The sequence below is a fragment of the Eucyclogobius newberryi genome, unplaced genomic scaffold (genome assembly GCF_026437365.1).
Source record: "Eucyclogobius newberryi isolate DKJ021-1_F unplaced genomic scaffold, fEucNew1.0.hap1 SCAF_3, whole genome shotgun sequence".
NCBI lineage: Eukaryota > Metazoa > Chordata > Actinopteri > Gobiiformes > Gobiidae > Eucyclogobius > Eucyclogobius newberryi.
The window spans coordinates 5,835,652-5,857,295 of NW_027315945.1; the positions used below are offsets into that span (position 1 = coordinate 5,835,652).

Sequence of the window (21,644 nt, forward strand, 5' to 3'; positions counted from 1 at the left end):
GCAGTATTTAAAACCAGAGAGACTAAAATTAATATGCGATAGAAGATGATTAACCATATATAAAGATATAGATATATCTATATCTATCTATAATAGGTTTGGTGCTTAGACCCCGGCAGGGAATGATTATCGATGCGCAGGAGGAGGATATGACAGGAATCCCCCCAGAGCCTAGACACTGGTGGTGGTGAAAATAAAACCTGTAAGAAAAATATAATACTGAAAAGGTGTTTGTTTTTGTTTTGTTTTTTTGTACAAGTACTGAATTTAATTCATATATTAAAAGGTCCCATATTATGCAAAATCAACTTTTATGAGCGACTTCACCAAAATAAATAAGTGGTATTGGTTACTGATAGTGTAATGCATGCTGCACAGCGCAAAACATTATCACAAATGTCCTTAGGGTAGACTATGGAACGGCAAATATAGCAAAATATGGGACCTTTAATCATCATGTAGAACATCAAAACATAATCAATGTTTAATAAATTCCATCCATCAACTAATTCACATGGTTTGACTTTGCCCAACAACTTTTCTTTCAGCCTCCTCTTTATAGGTGACACTTGGAGGACTTTTAACCATGGATAGAGCTCTCCTTAGGACTTACCAGGCATTAAAAGTTGTCAAAAGAAACAAAAATGTACCAGTTTATAGCACCAATTTATTTTATTTCAGAGTGTAAAACATTTGCTGTCCTACTACTTTTAAAGTTTAAACAATATCCAGTCCTAGTTACAAGATCTTGTTTTCAGAGATAAGCATTGAACTGAGGATCTTATGCTGCAGATTGTCAGTACAGCTCGGCCATGCGCTTTCTGGTTCTGGTTTCACACAGAGGCCACTGCTCCAGCCCTGCCCCCTGAGTGAGCTACTGAGGACCAGGTCCTGGTCTGCAGGTCAGGATTTTAGAGCACTGGGCCTCAGCTGTTGCTTTCCATCACTTTCTTATTGATGTCCATCTGTTGCAGCACTTCCTTGTGGTAAGGGATGGGTAACATTATCTTGGTTTTGAAATATATTTTGATATTTGAGTTGCCCATCACATGATTATACATGTGTAAAACAGTGAGCGTCACCCAGAGGTGAAGCTTCAACACAAGACTGTGCTTTGTAGTCTCCAAAACATACACAGGTACTCAAGTTTAGTTTAACTGTATTAAAGACTGGACTCAGAATAGCCCTTATTAGAAAAAAAGATTTAGGTATTTCACTTTTGCACAGTTAGCCATTGCTGCTCAAGGGGGTGTGGTTCTGCAAACCTGCATAAGTCCACATTATGGCCTTTATGTCAATAATGTCAACCAATTTCAGCATGGTGATGAGGATTTAATGTTTGAAGGAAAGGACAAACAGGAAGTCAATTATTGTGGCAGTTGATGATGGCCTGGCCCCCAGATTTATTATAGCATCGTTTTGACATTTTCCATAAAGCATAGATCTGAATGTAGGCTACTTATGAGCTGTTCTAAAGAAAGCACAAGTGGTTGTGGTGCTAATGAGCAAGTAAATTAGGCTACTCAACCAGGCTAGTTCCATCAGGTTCGTGTTTCCTTGCGCTTGCTACAAGTTTGATCCACTATGTAGTAGTTACTGGACTGTTCTGGCCATGCTTTATGGATCGGGTCAGTGACAAAGTGCAAGTCCAACCCACAAACTGTGTGCTCATGTCTTTATCATACGATTTCTACACCATGAGGCCCACGCACAGGTAACTTGATTAATGTCTGAACAAAAGGTGTGAAGGCAGAGCAAATGTGGATGCAGCAGCAGCAGCAGCAGCAGCACAGAGCAGGTGATGCCGGGTCTTTTTGTTAAGCCTGGATCATCTGAGGGATGTGCTGCTCTACTCGGGGGCAGGGTAGGGGCTGGGGCTCATGCGGTACATACCCTGAAGGTTGCAAAAACGCACAAGCTGCACAACCAGGTAAAGCTAGAGCCACAACAAAAGGCCGTTTAATATGTGCACAAGTGGATCACTGCTCAGATTCGATATGCGACAAGTAGAGGCAGATGAGCGCAGATTCATGAGAAGCCTGGCCTGGTGCATCTGCTCAAACTAGTCTCCAGGCTTTGTGCTGTAGGTTCTCTGTTCTCTCCAGTGTTCTGTATAACATGGCTTATCCACACTCGCACGAAGCTGACTATTCACTGGGCCGTCCACAGGATGCTCAAGCCCGGTATTGCCGGAGCGAGCAGCGGCTGGTGCCGCTATTCTCACCGTCATAGGGTTTTACCGTTCACATAACCACTAACGAGCTTATGATCGAACCCCCGGTCACAGTGGAGATTTGCTAATGGCACGGGCAGAATCGGGGGAGAACATGGAAGAACGGGCCGCCTGAGTCACCGGTACCGGCCTCATACCAATACCGCGCTGCATTAGCACCAGAGAACGTATTACCGGCTTTTACCGGAGAATCCTGCACAATGCTTACCTCAGGCGCTGTGTCGGTGCCAGTGCCGTGTAGCAGCCATGATCGGAACCAGCTCTCCCCGTCCACACGAACCAGCCCAGTCAGGTTAGTGGTCCTTCTCCCAGTGTCCAAAACCCCACAGCGTCTTCCAATACAGAGGCTGATATATCCGCTGGCGCTTCTGACCAAAGCACAGTGCGTGTGGCACCCAGGTGCCGCCGGAGATGGACTCCTGTCACCGGCTCAACTTTAGCGGTGAGCGGCCGCTGACAGCTCCAACTGGCCGCTTCTGCTCCACGTTCTGCTTATCGAAGTGCACCTTTACTGAAGCCACAACAACAAGAGTCCATAAGAGAAAACCTAACCCACCAGCATCACTAATATTTATATAATAATTAACGGAACTAGCTAGCTGTTAGCTAGCATGCTAACGGTCCATAAAACGCTGCCATTGTAACAGATGAAGACTGTCCATTCAGTGCGGTCTGCTCGAAGGTGAAGCCGCTCGGAAGAGCATGTTAAAGTGCGAGAACGGACATTAAAAGCAAATGTTGTCGCTAAGGCTAGCCGGGCAGCCCCTCTGTGGTGGTAACATCGGTCACAGTAGAGGGGCTGCACTGAGCGCACTCCCGACGCCAGGCGAGCACGGCCCAGCGCGCTCCACTCACGGTTCCCACAAAATGGCTGCCAGAGCGATCCCAGCGCACAGTGCAACGTGCTGCTAAAGTTAGGTTTGGCTCCACGCTTATTTTCTGCCTGCAAACTGTACACATTAGTCGTTTTAAGTGCACTCACATGGTTGTGGATTATCGTGTACACGCCCGACCATGCAATTCCTGAATTTAGAAATACTAGCCACAAAAATGCAGGTTCTCAAATTGAATATGTGCAACTTTTAGCACCAAGCAAGGCGCTGTTCACTGGACATTTACTGTTAAGTGAGACGCACAACCCATGGTCAGTCACAGGGCAACAGGCGTTTGTCTCTGCAATAACATTTTGCTAGGCTCAAATAACACATTGAATACAGGACTACACTCTGCCCAGCCCCGCTTTAGATTTAAGGCTTTTTCATAAAAGCTACACATGTACCCAACCCAGACTCTGAATATTATCATGCCCTTTGCCAAAAACACACACACACATGTACGGAAGTTCCAACTGTTTTAATGGTCTTTACATTTGATAATTTGTCCATTTGTTTCAAAATACAGAGCAGTTCACAAAACAGTTGTATTAAATGTAATGAAAAAGTTCTTGACCAGAGATATTGGAAAAATAAACAATATAAAAGACAATAGGCAATATACATGTCATAATTAAAATACAAATTATTCCTTGGTTTCTAACTGAAAACACTTGGGTCACAATGGCAGGAAACCCAACTGCATCCACATCACTTCTTCTGCTTTGGTGGCGGTCTAGAAAAAAAAAAAAAAGGAAAAAGTCAAGACCAAACTCATTTGAACTTGCTTTCACTCGACTCTACAAAGGCCTATACAATCCAAACTATTTGCTCCATTTAAAAACTTAAGCTGTGTATAGCTGGTCAAGAAACAGAACATAAGTTAAAATCACACAATTTAAAAATAAATTGGAGGTGCTCCTGCAGGTCCACAATTGGGGGATGAACAATGTCTTTCAAAGAACACTAGAGGGCGCACCCGAACAGAAGGTTAGAAGCTTAATGTGCCAACCTCCAGCTGGATTAGGAGCCACAATATAGATATCCTTTATTATTGAACTTTTATTCAATCGATGTCACCATGAGACCCAGAATCTTGCATGAGGGAGAAATGCCACCCCAGTCTGGCCCAGGAATTGAATATGGACCCTATGGAGAAGGATATCCTTTGTAGACTTTTAAAGAGAAGCTCTTCAATACTACCATTACATGTGACCATATACTAGAGATGGCTGATCATGTTTTAATAAATGTGAAAAATGATATCTTCTTTGTCTCCCTCAATCTGCTCAGTTGTTCACATGGAGCGGCACACTTAGCAGCTCATACCTCCCAACAGATTTCCAAAAATGTATACTTTAGTATCCCCAGAGAGAACCTGCCAAAGCAGTGGCCCTACAGCACAGCACCCGGGCCAATCTTTTGACCTCTTTCTTTAGACTTTCTTACCAACCGTCAAAGACGTACTAAAACCTAGCGCAGATTCAGCAACACTTGAACACAACCCATTAGTTGTCATAATTTTACAGTGGGCAAGTGCCTAAGTAACAGTTTTTGAAAGAAATATACAAAAATAGAAAACCATCTCTGTTCAACCTTGTTTGGCTCCACCAGTAGTCACATTTATTAGTTTAATGAAGCTCATTGCAACGCAATAAACGCAACCTATCCATGGGTTTCAGTCATGTGACTTGTTTGTTCGGTCACTTCAATTTTGAAGACGTCGCTGCAAGCTGTTGCCATGAAAAACTGCATACAATTTAAAATGAAAAGGGTTGCTACTCCAAGACAGAAGTTCAGAGCTTTGATCACCATCTACAGCAGTGAGCTGAAGAAAAAAACTTGCCACCTCAAAGTTGCCAACATTTTCATCCAAGCTCTCTTGTCCACACGCCCTCTGCACCGGACATGTCCTCAAAGCTTTCAAGTGTGTCTCATTCTAAAGTATAAAACGACTGATGGAAATTAAGCTCATTAAAACTGTCTGCAAGTAGGCTAATATTTTAGCATAGCCACGTAATAACATGTAAAGCTAAAAACAGCTCAGCCCCAGTCTGGAGTGATTTCTTTAGTCCATTTGTCCCTCCTGACCATTGTAACACATTTTTGAACAAACTGGGTCTTGGGGGATGTTAAAAAAAAAAAACTTTTTGGCCACAGTGCTAATGCGGCTTAAAAAGGTATCCACGAGTGTGAGACATCACTTCGGACCCATTAATTGCTAGGTTTCAGGTGACATCACAACATTCTAGGCCAGTCAACCCCCGTCACTTATTCCATGTAAGTGACATTTATGGGTGGCAAAAGAATAGAGTGCACTGCTGCAGAAGCGTCGGCTTGGCTGATACAGGTCACGTTCTCCTGAAACTCATCTCTACCAAAGTGAAGTACGACTGTTTATTTACCTCATTCCCGCCCACTTCACCCCTTTGGTTGTAATCGCACTTCTGGTCTAGCGAGAACTCTGATTGTTTAAATGCTGAAGGGAAAAGTCTCACCACTAAAATATGTTAAAGTAGATCGATTTGTGTAATATGTCCATTTTTCATGTGACCAAGGCAATGCGCAGATTCCCTGGGCAGCAGAACTTTGAGGTCAGCAGCGCTATGTCAATACAACCAGAAAGATTGCATCGTACTGACAGACTTCTGGAATAAGGTGAATAGAGCGCAAACACATGAGGCGCTGCGTTTCCTGACTTTTGAGTGGTTAAATAGCATATGATTAGTCTTCGAGCAAAACAATATCACTAGGCTAGCTGTGATGCCACTTAACCCAGGAGTCTCTAAAATAGACAATAAAAGTAGCAGAGGTTAAGAAGTTGGACACTTAAGTATTGTTTTGCTTTGTATTGCTCTTTTAGTGGACAATGTTGCACCCCTCAAGAACTCACCTCTGTTGCCCCAGGTCAACTGTGGCAATAGTAGCTAACAACCAATTAGTATGGAATGAATAATACTATGTGAAGCATCAGCGTGCCCTTAAACGCACAATAAATTAATGCATATTATTGGATAACTAGTGCATACCTGTAGATGCCCACCACGACGGCATGGTCTCTTTCATACGGCTCCAGAGTGAGCTGCTCCTGGGGCTTCATGTTCTCTGAGCTCATCTTCTTCACCTCTGATGCAAACACCGCCTCAGGGGCCGCCGTCGAGTCTATACAGTTGGCCTGGAACCAGAGGAAAGTTGGTCAAGCAACTTCAATATTTTAATAAAAATAGGAGTCCGTCAAAAACACCAAACACGTCGAGAGGCCCCTTTTCCATGGGGGCGCTATGGAGCAGATCTGTTTCTATTTGGGCTGCTCAATTATTGAAAATATTCCGTGAGGGGACTTGAAGGGCCCACGTGAGGCATCACATCCCAGAGGGGGCCAGCCCTGTTTGCCGCTTAGACACTACTCACTACACACCACAAAGATTGGACAAAATAATGTGAGAAAAATGTGGGCCGCAAAAAGCAGATAGACAAAAGTTCACTCAACGCCGACTTAATCTTGTAATTAGTGATGCAGTCACTTATATTTTGATACCATTGATCTTTTAAGATAACTGGGTATTGTGTTCAGACGCACGGTTGTTCAAGTGAGGTGAGTTTGTTTTTAGTTCAAATTTGTTAAAGCTGCAAAATGAATGTTCGGCCAATACCAGAACAGTATCGCTGCATTCCTGGTTTAGAAGCATTGAAACTAAAAAAAAGACTGCTCAAAACACTGGCTGATATGACACCAGTCATTGCAGTTGGGGATGGATATGGTTTGATTCCCCCCCCATGTTTTCAATGCCAGTTTCTGAATTTTTATTTTGTAAATGGCCCGTGATCGTGATCTGCAAAATGGACCAGTAGCCTGATCCACGCTCACATGTTCAGGAGCAGACACAGAACAGCCACATGTTTCTGTAAAATCAGCACTTAACTGCAAGCTTTCCTGCTGGTCTTTTAGTTAAAAGAACAAATTCAGAGCCAAATGGTTTTCAATCGAATCGAGAGAAAGTAGGCACTTGTTTGCAGGTACGCACGTGCTGGTGGTTCACTCAGAGATAATTACACATGTGCCTTAAATGTAAAAAGAGCTATGGTTGTCATGCCTTATTTTGCTGAGATTTTTTTTTGTAAGCTGTACAGTTATTAAATGGCTGCGTATGGTCTTTTCAAAGTCTCGTTTGAAAGTGGCACATCACAAACACCATCGTCCTCGTCTTCTGCACGTTTTCTTTCCTCCAACTGTCCAAACTGCTCAGAGGATAATGGCCTGCTCCTAAATCTACTCCGTTTGACTGTGCCAGATGCAACCGCTATACCGCCATGAACGGCACAAGTATTCATTTAAACCACACGGTTAATTAATGAAGGACAGTAGTACCTGAAATTGCCAAGGAAACTGTTCATCCTATGCACTAGAAAGGATTTGTTCAAACATCATATCAAAATATATGTATAATTAATCTAAACAATTAGCAAAAAACTATTCAGATTGGTAATCAGCCCAAATATCCTGATGGGAGCAACTCTAGAATTATGAAGCAGAACATACTTTTTCAAGGCTCCACACTGAAGACTATTCCATTGTTCAGCACAGTTTACTTATACACAGTGCTTAAGTTTTAACATTGACTTAAGTAAAAAAAAAAAAAAAAATGCGTCTGCGTCGTTTGTTTTTTATGTTGCATTTACGCATTGTCATTATCTAAATACCAGAAACCGCAGGTTGCACCAAAGCACTTTATTTTCGGTTTCATGGACATTTGACCGGTTCTCACATGGAACCAAATGACTTTGCCCAGCCTTAATTTTAGTTTAGATTAAATACCAAGAACCGGGATCTCTATGACCGGACAACCAGTACATGAATGAGTTTCCTGTTCTGCAGCAGCTTACCTTTATGGAGATAACAAAGTGTCCCCCATTTTTTAGAAAGTTGTGAGCATTCAGAGCTACTATTCTGGTCTGATCGGGCTGTGCGACGTCTGCGAAAATGACATCCACCATACCTGCAGAGAACAAAGAGTTTAACAATGCCACTCCCAACCATCACATCCACAAACCAACTGAAAACTTGGACAAATTAAGTGTTTTACTTATTGTATCATTAAAGATTGTGTATGGTCAGTTGAGTACTTTGAGAACATGTGAAACGCTAGCCCAAAGAAAAGGGTCAAATTAGTGGCATATACATACCCACTAACATGCGATACTTGTGCGGGTGCCGGGCATCCTCGATGATGGGGATGATGTTGGTGCGTTTCTTGGCCACATTGAGGAGGTCTCTGCCTGATCTGTGAGAGAATTCCACCGCATAGACCAGTCCCTCCTGAAGACGAGACCAAAATACATTTAACATTTGTAGTTTTCATATCAAATTAACTGGCGCCACCCCCTTTCAGAAGGTATTTGAATATTATCGCTACAGTGTTGCAATATGGCAACTCAAGGGATAAAGTTAAGGAAAATAAATATATGATCAAGGTTAGAAAGACCATCTACAGCAGCTCACGGACTTCCTTTTAACTCATGTGACGGTTTCCAGTTAACAGTGTTCTTGCTTAGGGGTTTTGGCATGACGGGTCGCCGTGCTCCGGCTCGTCTAATTAACTAGTGTTTTACTTAACGGATGACATAGTGGTTGTGCCAACTCATTGTTGACGTTGCTGACACATTATGCACAGTCCTAATTTAAACATCAAATCTTATGGGTAAAGCACTTTGAATTGCTTTATGTACAAATTGGGCTCTACAAAGAAATTCGCCTCGTCACTAATCCTGTGACAAAATTACAATCTAATTTTTACTGGGGTCCCTATATCAAACAATACAGAGAATGTGTGGCGCAAAGTAAGATTTGATTATTCTGGGCCTGTATGACGAGTGTAGTGCTCACCGGGCCAACGATGTCCGACACATGGGACACTGTGGTTCCAGAGGCAGCCCCCAAGTACATTACTTTGGCCCCTGGTTTAATGTGGATCTGATCCACTCCTCCCAAAATGGCTGCTGCCAGCTTCGAGCGGAACGGGTTCCAAGCTCTGTACTCAATCTTTGTTTCTCCTTCCTATAGACAAACAACTGGTAAAAAAAAAACAACCTTTTGAGGATACTTGTCGCCTAATAACTAGCATTAGTTACCTCCACGCTGATCCTTTTCTCCCCATACACGGAGTCTCCCACCACCATGTTCTTGGTCACAAGAGCATCCTCTTTGCCTCTGCAGATGAACACACCTACACACACAATTTTTTCCCTTGAGATTTAAAATTTTCAGAGCCTTTACAGTAAATGTGCAAAGCACAACCTAACTATGTTGAAGATTGTGTTTTTTATTTATACTTTTTGTAGGATCTGCTGTAGCGGCAGTAGCTCGAGTTAAGTTGCATTCAAGAATTTCGGATCAGAAACACAGCAACACCAGCTAAAAATTCTTATTGGCAAGTTTTACGTCAGGATAACTAGTGAATCTCAAATTAAGATTAAAAGTATATATATTAAATATTTATATTTAATATTAAAGCAAGCACTTTATAAATTAAATATGAAATAAAGCACCCAATTCCATGTGTGTATAGCAAGGGGGTCCTTGACATTGTAAAATACAAATTGAGGGAGAAAATAAAAACATTGATAGCATTCATACAAACTACACAACTCATCCCAAGTTAAGCAACCTCACCGTCCCATTTAGCAGATAAGTGTCATGCTTGATAATAAGCGCCATCAAGCTTGGTACCTTCATGTCTGTGGGGCTCCACCATGACCTTCCTGCCTGCTCCGAAGCCGCCCCTACCCCCTCGGGGTGCTCCTCTAAAACCCCCCCGGCCCCTGGGAGTTCCTCTGCCTCCTCCGCCACGGCCCCGGAACCCTCCACCGTCCGGAGACCGGAAACTTCCTCCTACACAAACACATAACAAAAACACAATTTACAATACGAAACTCGTCAAGTGTGACTGTAAATGAAGATTTGTAAGTACAACAGCATGGAATGAAGTAAGCTCATCTAATGATTCCTGGCCCTTTAAATTTGTATGTGTGCATTAATACAATACTCATGTACTCTGTACACCCAATGGCATACTGAGTACTTGGAACACGGTCCTATCAGTGCAGACCAAAATCAGACTTAAAATACATGCAAACCAAAAATTCTAATGCGAGTAATAAGAGGGACCATGATCCAAAAGAAAATCTGATATTTAAACATCTGAAAATCAGATTTTGAACGTGCATGTGTTGAACAGGCGAGTGACATTTACCCCGGCCACCTCTGAAGCCCCCGCGGCCTCTGTCTCCAAAGCCGCCTCTGTCTCCAAAGCCGCGTCCACCTCCACGGCCTCCACCACGAGGACTGAAGCCTGTAAACCACACACACACAGCTCACTGCTGCCCCTGCTGGACAATCTCACATTGCACAAGTCTTATGCCTCAAACACAGCCACAGGCTCTTTTAAGAACTTTCAAATCTCAATTTTCGTCTTGGAAAGCAATATGTTCATAATTAGGGCTGTAACGAAAATTTTTCGCAGTCAAACTTGTCACCAATTAAAAAAAAAAAAAAAATCGATTAATTGAGTAGTCAAACAATTACTTCTATTGTACATTGAGACTTTCATACATTTTAATCGAATATAATGAAATGTGATAAGGTTTATAGATTGAGAAAAAACAACGTGTACAATTGAGTCATCATCGTTTATTCGCTGACATTTTTATTAAATGCCACCGTCTTTACCATTGGGGTATTTTCATATGGGGTAAATAGTCGACAAATCACGGGTTTATCAAGCGAATATTTGCTGGAATCGTGTGACCGACCGAATTTAAACCTGATTCATTGTTCGTTAAGTCCCTTTATTAGTAACTGCGTAGCACAAAAAACACGGACAGAACGCGTACATGTGGATCTCGGCCCACAGTTTTCGTAATAAAATAGCTGCTATAACACGAAACATGCCCAACCCGATGTGCACGACACAAATTAACACGGCAAGAGATGGTTTTGGTGCAAGTATAGCACGGAAAATAGAATTAGAAAGGAGTTGAGACACGCGTTTGGTGGAGGCTAAAGTTTGAGGCTAAGTTTGCCATGGAGCAGGGATTTGGGGCGTTTCATTCACACCACGCATGTACAGGCCCACTACTAAAACAACAATATCACGACGAATAAAACACGAAAAAAATCTTCACTTACCTGGCCTCATATTCTTTTTCTGCGCTTAAAATGTGGTGTATCTGCTGGGCATGTGCGTCCTGGGCAGCAGCACGCTCGGAACACAATTTACACACGTGGTGTCGTGGTCCGATTCTGCGCACGCGCATTGTGGCTTTTTCTTCTTCTTCTTCTAATTATTTCCAGCAGCCTCTACACGACGAGGCGCAATGCTGCCCTCCATCGTTATTAACAATTGCTGTCACGATTGCTGAAAACATTTTTTTTTAATACATGCTCTTATTTGAAAATACAGTTACGTAGAGGTCAGCTAGCTCCGTAAAGATGCCTTCGTGATCTGCTGCATTAGATAATAATAAATAGATAATGATTTTGGGAGTTTCAGGATTTCCACACACATAGCCCATTCAGATTTGCCTACTCTAAGCAGACAAGCTGCAAGCCAGTAGAGCCCAAGTCCAAGCAATTTATATCTACTATGGGATAAGGATAACAATAAGCTATCAGATTTTTAAAAAAAAGAATAAAAATAAAAGATAGGCTTAATTTGTAAACAAATTTACAGTTGTACAGATATACATATGTAGCGCAGAAAGTGAACAGTGCAGTGAGTGATTACATTATTTACAGATACCAGGGGCGGATCCAGGATTTACTGAAGGTGGGTGCGCATACCAAGAAGAATATGATAGTCAATAGAATAAAGCCAATGAAAGATGAAAGGCTGTTGTATTAAAGCTATGTGCATAAATGGAGACATTAAGTTCACTTTGTCCTTATAAAAACCCTATGGCTTTTTGAATAAAATAATTGATTATTTGTGTCATATAATGTTCGACTGTTATCTTTTTTTGGTCCAGAGCAGTGTCAACATTTTAAATGGTATTTCGTTTTCTTCAATAATACAATATGATTAGGGCCTAATATTCACTCTTCAATTGACTTTAATACTTCAGTCACCTGTCAGTCTACTCTAGACCAAACAGCAAGGAGGCAAAAGAAACTAGCCAATTTAAAAGGCATATCTTCTTTATGAAAAAAAATACTCCAGCTGAATTAGTTAGTTAGGCCTGGAAAAAACATTAGGAATCATTTCATACAAAGGCAGGCCTAGCAGTTATTGTATATTTTCAGCTTTTGGTAGATACAATATTTTTTTCATCAAATTACGCTTGATTCTGTTATTCTTTGTCAAGTTGACTTCTCGGATGATAGCTAAATGAATATTTGAATTGAAATTTACTCCGTTGTCAGTGCTCTTCCCAAAATCTTTTATGGGGTTCATGGGGTTGCATTTTCCTCCAAGGAGGATTTAATGTACCTTCATTATTTCCAAAGGTACATGCACCCTAAACATACTATTACATGGTGTATAGGCCTAAACATACTATTACATGGTGTATAAGCCTAAACACACTATTACATGGTGTATAAGCGTAAACATACTATTACATGGTGTATAAGTCTAAACACACTATTACATGTGTATAAGTCTAAACACACTATTACATGGTGTATAAGTCTAAACATACTATTACATGGTGTATAAGTCTAAACACACTATTACATGTGTATAAGTCTAAACACACTATTACATGGTGTATAGGCCTAAACATACTATTACATGGTGTATAAGCCTAAACATACTATTACATGGTGTATAGGCCTAAACATACTATTACATGGTGTATAAGCCTAAACATACTATTACATGGTGTATAAGCCTAAACACACTATTACATGGTGTATAAGCCTAAACACACTATTACATGGTGTATAAGCCTAAACACACTATTACATGGTGTATAAGCCTAAACACACTATTACATGGTGTATAAGTCTAAACACACTATTACATGGTGTATAAGCCTAAACATACTATTACATGGTGTATAAGCCTAAACATACTATTACATGGTGTATAAGTCTAAACATACTATTACATGTGTATAAGTCTAAACATACTATTACATGGTGTATAAGCCTAAACATACTATTACATGGTGTATAAGTCTAAACATACTATTACATGGTGTATAAGTCTAAACATACTATTACATGGTGTATAAGCCTAAACATACTATTACATGTGTATAAGTCTAAACATACTATTACATGGTGTATAAGCCTAAACATACTATTACATGGTGTATAAGTCTAAACATACTATTACATGTGTATAAGTCTAAACACACTATTACATGGTGTATAAGTCTAAACATACTATTACATGGTGTATAAGCCTAAACATACTATTACATGGTGTATAAGTCTAAACATACTATTACATGGTGTATAAGTCTAAACACACTATTACATGGTGTATAAGCCTAAACATACTATTACATGGTGTATAAGCCTAAACATACTATTACATGGTGTATAAGTCTAAACACACTATTACATGGTGTATAGGCCTAAACACACTATTACATGGTGTATAAGCCCCTAAACATACTATTACATGGTGTCTAAGCCTAAACATACTATTACATGGTGTATAAGCCTAAACATACTATTACATGGTGTATAGGCCTAAACACACTATTACATGGTGTATAAGCCCCTAAACATACTATTACATGGTGTCTAAGCCTAAACATACTATTACATGGTGTATAAGCCTAAACACACTATTACATGGTGTATAAGCCTAAACATACTATTACATGGTGTATAAGCCTAAACATACTATTACATGGTGTATAAGCCTAAACATACTATTACATGGTGTATAAGTCTAAACACACTATTACATGGTGTATAAGCCTAAACATACTATTACATGGTGTATAAGCCACCGTCAAGAAATTTGAACATTGGCCAAAACTTAATGGAATCATGGAAATGATAAATAAACACAAAGACAAGTCATTAAAATTTATTACTAGTGAGCACTGTATTATAATACACAATTAATTCATAATTTTGGTATGTAATGAAAATTGGTACAGTTTTAGCTAATGGGTGAAGGCATTAATATAATCATTTAGACACATCAACTCTTCTTGGCCTTTTCATCCATTGGATACAGGCCTCATAGTCAGGATCATAGAAGATCAGAGTCAGATACTTTCGGGTGAGCAGAGTTTAGTGAATATCTTTATTTTGAGGATTTGTTTTTATGTTGTTTTTTTTTTTAATCATTGCAGGGTTTGTTTTGGGCCTTTTTCCAGGTAGTGCGTAGCACGTCACTAGAGCGTAATCTCTGATTGGTTGCTGTGCCTCGTCTGGTGCTGGTTGCGCTGGTCGGGTCACACGGGAAAGTACCGTTGCAACGGAGTGTGTGTTAAGTCATGTCAAATAACCTGAATTGTTGTGTAGCCTAGTAGCATCAAAATGCCATTCACTCTGTCATGCCCGAACAACAAACTCTCTGCCCCATAAAAACACAGGAAAAAAAATATGTTTTATCTTAAAAAGTGGGAGCGCAGGATGCGCACCCTGGATTTGCCACTGGATACTATAGCAATGGAAGAATCATTTCCCATCACTCCAGCATGTTTTGGGACCCAAACAAACAAAACATTAGAGCCCATATCATCAATTTGTTTACACAAAATTTCAAAAATTCAACCTGGACGAGCCTCTGATCCTATAGCTAAGGGCAAATAAAGCAACAGCAGAATCTGAGAAAATCATAACATATGCAGTAGGGAGTTCTCAAACCCACTGTAATGCTCATAATATTGCAAGCAACAAGAGAGGTTATTTGACAAGACTTTGCCTGACTGGCGGCTCAGTGACATGTCAAAACCTGCTTTTTCAGACCCACTGGTGAAAACATGACAACAACTTCACTCTGACCATGCGAGTAGGCCATAAAACGCTCACATGCCACACTTTTATCTAAAAAAAAAATAAACTCGATATTAACCTCTAGCTCAGGTAAGGAAATAGGGGGCAGGACCAAACCAACTACCACATCTTTCCACAACTCTATAGCTTCTGCAACCTTTGTAATGTGACTGAAAACGCAACCTCTCTCTGGCCATTTAGCAAACCCCAACATTTACCCAGCAGACATTTAGATGCCACATGGATATGAAATACTGCCACCCTAGCCCTAGCCAAATAATGGACCCCTAATTTGTCCCGTCCAAGCTTCAGAGGATACTCTCCCATTTCAACCTATAATGCAGGTGTGGCAGTATGGTCTGCGGGCAGACTATGCCACTTGGGGCTCTTCCCATTGGCTAATCGCTATGGCCGTTGCCCAATAAAAAGCGCATCCGTTTTGTCATTCATTCTCTGACCTACGTACTTCCTGGGTCCTTGGGTGTTGCTCCACGTACCTCCGCTCTCCAGGTAGTTATTGTCCTTTCGTCAATAAGATTTGATCATGTAGTTTTACTCATAGTTTCTGTGGTTTAGTGCCGTGGCCTGTCACCTGGCGCTGCTTTGATTAACGCTCCAATGTGATCGCTGCTGACTTTCGCTTCTGAGAACGCAAGGGTGGCATTCACCGCGAATCATCTGACGGGAGCGTCGCACTCCAGCGTGCTCCTCCTTCCAAGCCTTCGCCGCCGAGCTCTGCAAAGTACTCAGAGAAGCTTCCCGAGGTCCGATGCTTCTGGAGGACTTCTGGGTCTAAACCAAGGGTCTCGTTCACGGGTCAATTACTCCATCCACTTCCGCACCCAGGCAAGCTCCAGTGAGTGGAATCAGGCTGCCCAGTGCGACGCATATCTATGGGACAACTATCGGGACAACAACGCCAGCCCGCTCCGTCACCAGCGGCTTCCGGGGTATCGGTGCCTTCTTTTCGTGGACTGGAGGTGTAATATATGATTATATTTGTGTGATATATATTATCTGCATAATGATAATATGACCATATTTGTGTGATATATATTATCTGCATCATGATAATATGACTATATTTGTGTGATATATTATCTGCATCATTAGTCTAAGAGAAAAATGGCATGTATGAAAATGGTGTGAAGAATGTTAACCCTCATCGTCCCCAAGCTCTTATCTCTAAGGAAAATACCAAGACAGTTGTAAAAGATAAGTGCTGGATGTCGAGTTAACCAGTGAGAAAAGTGACCCGCCTATTATGTGTGAAATCCATAATGTGAAATAAAACCAGTTGCAAGAGAGAGAAAACGCCATGCGACCTGTGGGCCGGCGGTCTCTCCCATGCAAGCCATACAAAGTCTGATGTTTCTGTGTCGTTTTATATTCTAAGTTGAATTATGTTCTCTGACTGTTAAGGAATAGCATTGATTTATGTGTAATTTTTTGACAGGAGGAAATCACAGAGCATAAGAGCAGCCTAAAAGATGTTGATGCCGCTCGGGTATGCATTAAGTACCGGTATACAGAGACTTGTAATCAAAGTAGAAGGGGACGTAATAGGTTCGGGAGAGTAGGTCGAACGTGGGGAAAGGCAGATTGATGCCATTATGGAACGAGCAGAAGCTGTAACAGGTGGTCTACTAAGGAGAGGTCAGCCAGAGCAGGGCTCAGGTGTGGAATGTGGTAGCTGATAATGGAGGAACTGCGGTCGATGACAGTTCTGCCTCGGGAATCAATGTTCTGAATGTATTTGTTGATGGTGTCAATGACTGCAGGGTCATCGGACTGGATAGCCACGAACATGGATGGCCCAACAGGAGGGTGGCGATCCCGATGGGATCAATATAAAACAAGGTAGCCAAAGACTTGCTAACTTGCGGATGAAGTGGAGGAACTTGGGGGGAGAACCACTTGCCCTAAAGTTATCATGCTATTGGTACCTCATATAAAGGAAGCTGGCAGCGCGGTGCCCGAGGAGAAAAGACTGGACGCTGGCAACACGGTGCCAGAGGATAAAATCCTGGAATCTGGCAACGCAGAGCCCGAGGAAAAAACACTGGAACCTGGCGACGCGGTGCCTGAAGATAAAATGCTGAACGGAAGAAAGAGAGTGGGACCTGGCAACCCGGTGCCCGGGGAGAAAGAGAGTGGGACCTGGCATCCCGGTGCCCGGAGAGACGAGAAGGGGACCTGGCAGCCCGTTGTCTGGGGACCCGGCAACCTGTTGTCCGGGGCCTGAGGAGAAAAGAGTGGGACCTGGCAACATGTTGCCCGAGGGGAGGGGAAGGAGAGAACAGGGAGGGATGGAGAGAAAGAAAGGAGGGACGAGAGAGAAGAAAGGAAGGGGGAAAGAGAGATAGATGGAGGGAGGAGGAAGGAGGGGAGAGAGGGGGAGGGAGAGAGAGTAATGAGGAGCATGAGGGAGGGAACATAAGGGAGGGAGAGATGTTTAAAATGATATAGTGTTCGTATTTAGTTATTTTTTCTTAATAGGTGTAATGTATTGCTTTTTTAAATTATTATTCATTTAATGTATTTATATATTTTAATTTTTTATTATTATATGCATTCAATATTTAATTGAATAATTTATTTATCTAACATTAAAACGAATGATCAGATCTGCCAACGCTTGCCTGGGAAGTGAGCAAAATGATCCTGAATGTATTGAATTAGGACATGCAACTCGGTGCCTAGGAGAGAGGCGTACATGGCTTCAAAGAGGTGCTTTGCAACCCAGTGTGGGAGATACCTGACCACGTTGAAGGAAATCTTGTTCTTCTGGAGGAGCCACTGCGGTCCGTCGAAAGTGGGCGGGGCAGAGTGCGCTCTGCTTCCTGGGAGCGAAGAAGTCTGCAGGAACGAGAGTGAACCGGCGAATCGTGCTAGTCTTCGCCGGTTTCCATTGCGCTGTCAACAAACCTGTTCGAACAGGTTTGTTGTCAGCGCAATGGAAACAAATGCCTTTCTTCTCATGCACGGTCTGGAGGCCTGCTGCCGTCCACGCGGATGGTCAATGTAAAGAGGAATGATGAGCGTGCGCAGGGCGCTTAACAAGCGAGGCCGCGGGGAGGACCTGGAAGCACAGAAGGATCTGACTGAATCTAGGACCAGCAAAGGTGACCCGAGGCAGGACACTGGTCCGCTGATGGGAGCCTGGCCTTGGAGCGTGGACGGAGCCCAGAGAGTGAGCTACCAGACTGGTGTGAGCGAGACGAAGCGGGAGAAGGTGAAAAAAGGAAGGAGATAACCGAACGTAAGGGGGAGCTGTGCCTGGGAGAAAAGCCGAAATGATGGGACCGGGAGCAGCAGGGCTCCAGTGGAGGATGGCCCGGCTCTCCTGTGCTGGGCGAGGCGAGGCTCAGGTCGGGCCGATGCAACGGGATGAACGAGGTCGAGCTGATCCATTGAAAGGTAAGGAATAAGTGTGTATCCGCCATCATGGAGTGTATGCACGGAGTCGCAAAACTGATCTGTGTGACCTGGATGCTTAAATAGAGTAGCCACAGGAAGGGGTGTGGTCCTGCTCCCTGCTCTTAAGATAACAAACTTATCTTCATTTAAAGTCTGCTGTGTCAGCACTGGCCTCTGCGCAGCTCTTGTACATGGTACACGAGCCTATATAACTTCCAGGCCACTATGTAGTAAAAGCTAAAGGCTAACTGGTGGCATGCGCCAATGAACAGCTGCCATTGACTTGAATGGACCGCCATCTTTGGCTCTGGGGGCTTCGCTGGCACTGATGCGGGGCCCGCTAGCATAGCTGGAGCATTGCTAGCCCGTTTCTCGGTGCCGTTGTTGTTGTTCTTCTTTGGTTTCATGTTCAAGAAATAAGTGTCCAGGCTCATTAATTGTCTGCTCCCATGTGAAAATATTGAGACTCCCCAGGTGAACTCATAATAAAGTTGGATAAATGAATGGAATTGACCGCAGCCTGACAGACCCAACTAAGCTTGTCGGCCATTGTCGAAACAATTCAATTGTCCATGTGTAGTGACAGGAACAACAGAGGTGAAAACACTGCTCTTGTGGCGAGAGGGTCTGGTCTGACCTCCTGCCCGCGGCTATAGACTGTGTCCAGGTTGAGAAGGGTCTTGCCCAACACACTGCAGTCTGTGCCTGGCAGAGACTACACAGTGATGGAGGAAATAAGCAGCTGATGGTCTGCTCCCACTTGAGGTCTTGATGGTGGTGCAGAGGAAGCAGTAGTGATGGCTGTGAACTTCCTGAAGTCCAAAATGATCTGTAATTGCTTTCAGCTCCACTGCAATAGCACACCAGCCTCTGCTGCTCATCAGGAGTGGACTAAATAGTCTTAAACACACAAAGAAATAGAGATTTAACATGTGCAATGTGTCTAACACTCATACAGCTACTCACTTGAGAGCTTTATAAAGCAAAAGATACTTTTCGTTTTCACCTTGTTTCAATTGCCTTGATGTATGTACATTAGATTAACTGTATTGTATTTCTTTCAACTTGTGCACATACAAAATGTGTATGTAATATTTTTTTTAATTCACTTTTTGGTATTTATTTTATAATGTGTGAACTACAGTGTCCCAGTCTAAATGGATCTGATCAGATGCATTTGCACTTTCACACAATCTGGCTGTAGATATATAATATAAATAACATTATGATTAAAATTGACTGCGGAAGTTAACTTTATATTCTACCTAAAATGAACTTTTAAATGAGCAATAAAATTTTTAAATTAATTTTAAAACCATCATTAGACTATTTGATATAAAATCTAATTAAATGCTAAATTGTGAAAAAAACCTAGGCTCTTTACATATGTTATACCGTAATATATGAATATTTATTATGATATAAAAGTGTAGCATAATGGCAGAAAGTAAAGACCTCGTAAAGTTCCAGACCTCGGCTTGTAGAAATGTTCTCAAATTGGACCTCAGTGAAAGTTTATTAGTGACCTCTGCATTAAGTAATTGTTTTTCTAAATTACTATTTAAATTATCATCATGTATGCTCAATATGGCTGCATCATCCGAGATTTTTTTCGTATTTTAAATGAAAATAAATCTGTTGTATTTTTGTGAACAATCGCTTGTTTATAAAGTAAACAAAACTGACGCATCGTTGTGGAGAACCAGTACTGCTCCCTTTTGATTTTGAAAAGGTCAGATTGACTTGCTGCAGCCAATATTAGTTAAAAGGGAATAGTTCCATTTGATTGAGCAGGGATTTACAGTCACTTGTATAAAAGCAAAAATGGCTGTAGTGTGTTAAAAGCAGAATCAAAATCAGCAAATAAAATCCGTGCATCTGCCTTATTGTCTTTTAGGTGCAAAATGTGTATGGCAATTAATAGCATCTTCTGTACTTCTTCCCTTTCTGTAAGCAAACTGAAATGGGTCCAAGACTGGGCTAAACTATCATTAAATGTTCAAAACATGGAATGAATTTTTAATTATACTGTGCTTTTTTCCCAAAGATTTGGAATGGTGTGTGAATCCACCTATAGCTGAAGGATGGAGCACTATGCAGGGGTTAATTCAACCTTTGTTTATAGAGCCCTTTACAACACTAAAAGTGACCAAAGTGCTTCACAATAAAATCAAGGCAATACAAAATACAGAACTAAGTAAAAACAAACTGTACAAAATAAAGTGTCATTACATTACAGTGTTTAAAGCCAGTCTGAATAAATATGTTTTTAGCCTAGATTTAAATAGGTTAAAATCTGTGATGGTGCATGTCAGGGGCCAGTTTGTTCCAGAGTCTGGGACCAGCAACAGAGAAGGCTCGATTACCCCAGTGTTTGAGTCTGGCTCTGGGGACGTCCAGTAAAAGCTGATTTGACGCCCTTAGAGTCCTGTTTGTGTTACGAGCAGACAGGAGCTCAGCCAAATAAGGTGGTGCCGGACCATTTAAAGCTTTAAAAACAAAAAGTATTTTTTTTAATCAATTCTAAAAGAAACGGGAACCCAGTGAAGAGAAAAAAGAACCGAGGTGATGTGCTGACGTCTGGGTGTGTTGGTTAAAAAACGCGCCGCAGCGTTCTGTACGAGTTGAGGGCGGCTGAGGACGGACTGGGAGACACTGACATAAAGTGCGTTGCAATAGTCTATTCTTGAGCTGATAAAAGCATGAATAGTCCTTTCAAGGTCAGTACGATTTAAAAAAGGCTTGACTTTAGCTAAAAGACGTAACTGATAAAAACTTGCTCTAACCACACTGTCAATTTGTTTTTGCATTTTAAAATTGCTGTCAAAAACAACCGCAAGATTCTATACGGACAATTTCATCATGGAAGACAAGTTATCGGAATTATCACCAAATAAAATGTACTCGGTCTTCTTTACATTCAAATAAAGGAAATTCTGCCCTAACCACGTCTTTATGTCTGTGATACAATCAGTCAAAGATTGAAGAGCATCACTTTTGTCAGGAAGCACAGGTAAGTAAATCTGCAGATCGTCTGCAAAGCAGTGAAAAGCTAAATGGTGCCTGGCTATAATTGACCCCAGTAGCAACATATATAGCGAAAATAACATGGGGCCCAAAATAGAGCCCTGGGGCACTCTGCAGACCAGCGAGGCAG

The 21,644-nt window shown here is 41.8% G+C and overlaps 2 protein-coding genes across 2 annotated transcripts in view; both read right to left on the reverse strand.

Annotated features, from left to right (window-relative positions):
* dyrk1b (dual-specificity tyrosine-(Y)-phosphorylation regulated kinase 1B) overlaps positions 1-3,100 on the reverse strand; it is a 50,270-nt gene extending 47,170 nt beyond the window's left edge. The window contains exon 1 of the mRNA XM_072461365.1: positions 2,442-3,100. The gene's annotated coding sequence lies outside the window, so the exon portion shown is untranslated. The remainder of the gene's footprint in view (positions 1-2,441) is intronic.
* Positions 3,101-3,570: 470 nt separating this feature from the next.
* fbl (fibrillarin) lies at positions 3,571-11,388 on the reverse strand. Its single transcript, XM_072461016.1, has 9 exons — positions 11,291-11,388; positions 10,356-10,454; positions 9,833-9,994; positions 9,235-9,329; positions 8,990-9,160; positions 8,290-8,422; positions 7,990-8,102; positions 6,135-6,280; positions 3,571-3,841 (listed from the first exon to the last, which is right to left on the reverse strand). Exons 1-9 carry the CDS (start codon positions 11,298-11,300, stop codon positions 3,817-3,819), a joined length of 954 nt encoding a protein of 317 aa, XP_072317117.1. The 5' UTR covers positions 11,301-11,388; the 3' UTR covers positions 3,571-3,816.
* Between the last annotated feature and the right edge of the window lie 10,256 nt (positions 11,389-21,644).

Coding starts and splice junctions, on each gene's coding strand:
- fbl (XM_072461016.1), bottom strand. Junction 8,423..8,989: donor TGTCGGACATCGTTGGCCCG/GTGAGCACTACA, acceptor TCTCGTCTTCAG/GAGGGACTGGTCTATGCGGT. Junction 3,842..6,134: donor GTCGTGGTGGGCATCTACAG/GTATGCACTAGT, acceptor TTTTTTTTCTAG/ACCGCCACCAAAGCAGAAGA.